This window comes from Cucurbita maxima, unplaced genomic scaffold (genome assembly GCF_002738345.1).
Source record: "Cucurbita maxima cultivar Rimu unplaced genomic scaffold, Cmax_1.0 Cma_Scf01650, whole genome shotgun sequence".
NCBI classification, from domain to species: domain Eukaryota; kingdom Viridiplantae; phylum Streptophyta; class Magnoliopsida; order Cucurbitales; family Cucurbitaceae; genus Cucurbita; species Cucurbita maxima.
The window spans coordinates 564-4,059 of record NW_019273666.1 but is presented as its reverse complement, the minus strand read 5'-3'; the positions used below and the strand labels follow the sequence as shown (position 1 = coordinate 4,059).

The 3,496-nt window shown below is 40.1% G+C and overlaps 2 protein-coding genes across 2 annotated transcripts; one reads left to right on the top strand and one right to left on the bottom strand.

Annotated features, from left to right (window-relative positions):
• Positions 1-4: 4 nt before the first annotated feature.
• LOC111475497 (putative UDP-glucose flavonoid 3-O-glucosyltransferase 3) lies at positions 5-982 on the top strand (the record flags this gene model as incomplete). Its single annotated transcript, XM_023119891.1, has 1 exon — positions 5-982. A coding segment is annotated over one exon (717 nt), but the record flags the coding sequence as incomplete, so codon positions are not given.
• A 196-nt stretch (positions 983-1,178) lies between these two features.
• On the bottom strand, positions 1,179-2,652 carry LOC111475498 (zinc transporter 5-like). The gene has a single exon (XM_023119893.1). It carries the CDS (start codon positions 2,483-2,485, stop codon positions 1,442-1,444), a length of 1,044 nt encoding a protein of 347 aa, XP_022975661.1. The 5' UTR covers positions 2,486-2,652; the 3' UTR covers positions 1,179-1,441.
• Between the last annotated feature and the right edge of the window lie 844 nt (positions 2,653-3,496).

Below are 3,496 nucleotides of genomic sequence, written 5' to 3'. Positions count from 1 at the left end.
GAAAAACACAGGGGTTGCTGGATCAAGTGAGGCTGAAAATTATGCAGAAATATTACAATGGCTTGATGGTAAACCTCCATCATCAGTGGTTCTCGTGTGTTTTGGGACCATGGTGAGCTTTGATGAAGATCAGGTGGTGGAGATAGCAAATGCATTGGAGGAAAGTGCGGTTGGCTTCATATGGTCCCTTAGGCAGCCCCCACCAAAGGGTAAGTTCGAAGCGCCGAGAAACTACACCAACATCAAAGACGTCCTACCGGAGGGATTTCTCGACAGAACAGCAGATATTGGTAGAGTGATCGGATGGACGTCGCAGGTGGAGCTATTGGCACACCCCTCTATAGGAGGATTCGTATCACATTGTGGTTGGAACTCAATTATAGAAAGTGTATGGCATGGAGTGCCGATGGCGACATGGCCTATGCACGCCGAGCAACAATTCAATGCCTTTGAGATGGTGAAGGAATTGGAATTAGCTGTGGAGATCACATTAGAGTATAGAATTACTTTTGGTGAAGGTAAGCCGAGATTGGTGAGTGCAGAAGAGATAAAGAATGGGATCAGGACATTGATGGGAGAAGAAAGTAATGAGATAAGGAAGAAAGTGAAAGCAAAAAGTGAAGAGAGTAGGAAAAGTGCGAAGGAAGGTGGATCCTCATTTATCTCATTAGGGAAATTTATAGACAACGTTTTGGCCAACTCGCCAGGAGGAGGAAACTAAAGGATGCAGTTTCATATGCTTAAAATATATACATATATATTGTGTACCTCCATCACAGATGACTCTCTTCGCCTCAATGTGCATGCGCCCGACCTATCATATCGTTGATTAGCTCGACCCCGACTCGTGATACTCTTGGTTAGCTCGCCTTCCTTCTCCATTCCAAATTTGGTTCTATTTCCTGAAGGAGATTGCTCGAGGTAAGATTTTATGATATCAACAACTTTATTCCGTCAAAATAACAAACAAGAACAAAAACTATTTAAGATATTTCATACCAAGGTTCATTTAAAGTTCACATTCAAAATCAAACACACAAGCAAACTTTGAAGCTACACTCAAAGCAAAGTTTAGCTATAAAGATGAGAAGAATGTGTTTCATTTGTGAATATTACAGTGAAGAAATACTTACAGAGTTGTTAAAATTTATGATACTTTAAAGTTATAAGAAAAATAGTAAACATAACAATTTGAATAGTATAGTAAAATATATATAGATATATACACACATTAATATTGTATACATATAAGATTAAACACAGACTTCATAACTTCATATCAAACAACTCTACACTTCACATCAAGCTCTCTAAATGCAGACTAAACAACACAAGACTCATAGCGCTTCAAACGCTGTTTATTCTAATACTAGAATCCTTAAAGTCATATGTTCTAACAAATGCTTCAAATGATTTTGGGTGGGAAGATTGGTATGAGTTTTCAAGCCCATATGGCAAGTAAAGACATCAAAGCAGCTCCAAGAATAAGAGCAACATTGGCAAAGAATTGAAGCTTTGCATTGCTCTGCATTCTAAGGCTCATAAAATCAGCAGCCAGAAAATCCACAAGAGCCATATACATTAAGATACCAGCGGAGGCTGCATTCAGAATCCCCTCAACTATGAGTGCTTTTGGGCTATCTTCGTCGTAGCTGTTGGTTACTCCAATGCCTATTGCTATCCCAATTGGCGTTGTCAGGCAGAAGAAAACTGCCATTATCACCGCTGCCCTGGTTCTGAGCTTTGCCTGGGCGATGCATCCTCCTAGGCCCATACCTTCAAATAACTGATGAAAAGTGATGGCCGCCACAAGAGGTTTTATTGTACTTGGAGTTTCAGAAACACCCATACCAATCCCTATAATTACTGAATGTACCACAATTCCAAGCTCTAGTACCTGAGATATCACCCGGTGCCGGAGAATCTCCGTGGATGATCCGACGACTTTGGCAGAGCCATGAGCGTGACATGCAGGATGCATCCCTCCATCGCCGTCCGTCTCAGGCTGAGCCTTATTCAGATTAAGTCGAGTGAAATAAGAACTGGCACCAGCGTCCACCATCAAAGTCGCAATGGCAGCCACCATAGACACCAAGCCGGTGAACGGAAACTTCGCCCAAGGATTCTCTTTCAGTTTCGGCGACGTCAGATTCTCGTAGGCATCAGGAAGGACATGGATGAATCCGGTGGCCAATATGACACCAGCCGCGAAGGCTTTAACGACAAAGAAAATATCCTTGTCCGGACTCAACGCCGGCAAGGCCCTCCCGATTAAGGGAATAAACACCCCAAGGATTCCAGCGAGAAGAATCGTAGCTATGGCGACGATTTTGTATTTGAGGGCTAGGGTTTTGTTTCGAACGCCTCCGTCTTCTTCTTCTTCAGCACATTGGCAGCCTGCAGCAATCACTGAAGGAATAAAAAGAAGAAACAGAAAGAGAAAAGCTGGAAGAAGACGGTGAAGCTTGAAGTCCGCCATTGCCATGGTGAATCGGAGCAATTTCGAAACTGAGTGAAAGAAACGCAGACATTTTGGGATTTTAAAGAATGCAATTCGGAAAACAAATTGGCGGTGGAGAAATCATGTCGACATCAAAGTACATAACTGCCCAAAGCGTCGTTAGACTTAAGATTTTTCGAATGTGGACGTTCTGTAATTTTTTTACTTTCCAACTTTGCCCTCGGGGTTACTTGGATTTTAGTCCCCACATTTGGAAAGTCGAGATGATAGAAGGGAGAGAAGAGTAAATTAGGAATTTTAAATTTTATGTTTACACATAATTGAACAATAAAATAACGGCAATTATTTAACCAATTTTTAATTAAATTTAATATTTATTAAAAATAGAGAAACTAACACTAAAATGAAATGTTAACCCTATTTAAATCAACAAATAAATTTTAATATAGACCCTATAAATATTAATTGAGTGTTAAAGTTGTTAGCGGTGGACGCGATATATCAATGAAATGTTGAAGTAAACCTCGTTGACACCGGAAATATGCATGAAATGTTAACTATTTTTAATTTTGGATCTTCCAAATCATTCCCGAGGAGGTCTGGACCCGTTTTTTTTATTGATATTTCAATAAAAAGATTTATTCTCTTCCTAACAAATGGATGGTAGTACCAATAAATATTTGTTTCTCGATCCATCCCTGAAGTTGAATACCTCATTCAAGAATTGTTTTTGATCCAACAAGTTTCTTATCCCTTTCTCATTCTCCTCGGTCACTATTCTCGGCTTGTCCCCTTCAATCTTCTTCCGATAGTCTAACGTGATCTCCACTGCCAATCTCGACACCATATCAATAGAATGTTAAGCTGTTAGCTATAAGCGCGGTATCGATAGAATAACCGACACGTATGGAAGAGCAGATAGCAGGGTAGAAGCAATTAGAATAAAGCATAAGCCCTTTTTCTTCTTTTCTTTACACTCAAAGTTAGCAATTTGCCATCTCAATTTGGGAAGACAGTACTCATTATTTATTACTT

What these genes read in the sequence shown, in the direction of transcription:
- LOC111475498 (XM_023119893.1), bottom strand. Translation starts at nt 2,485, where the DNA reads ATGGCAATGGCGGACTTCAAGCTTCACCGTCTTCTTCCAGCTTTTCTC.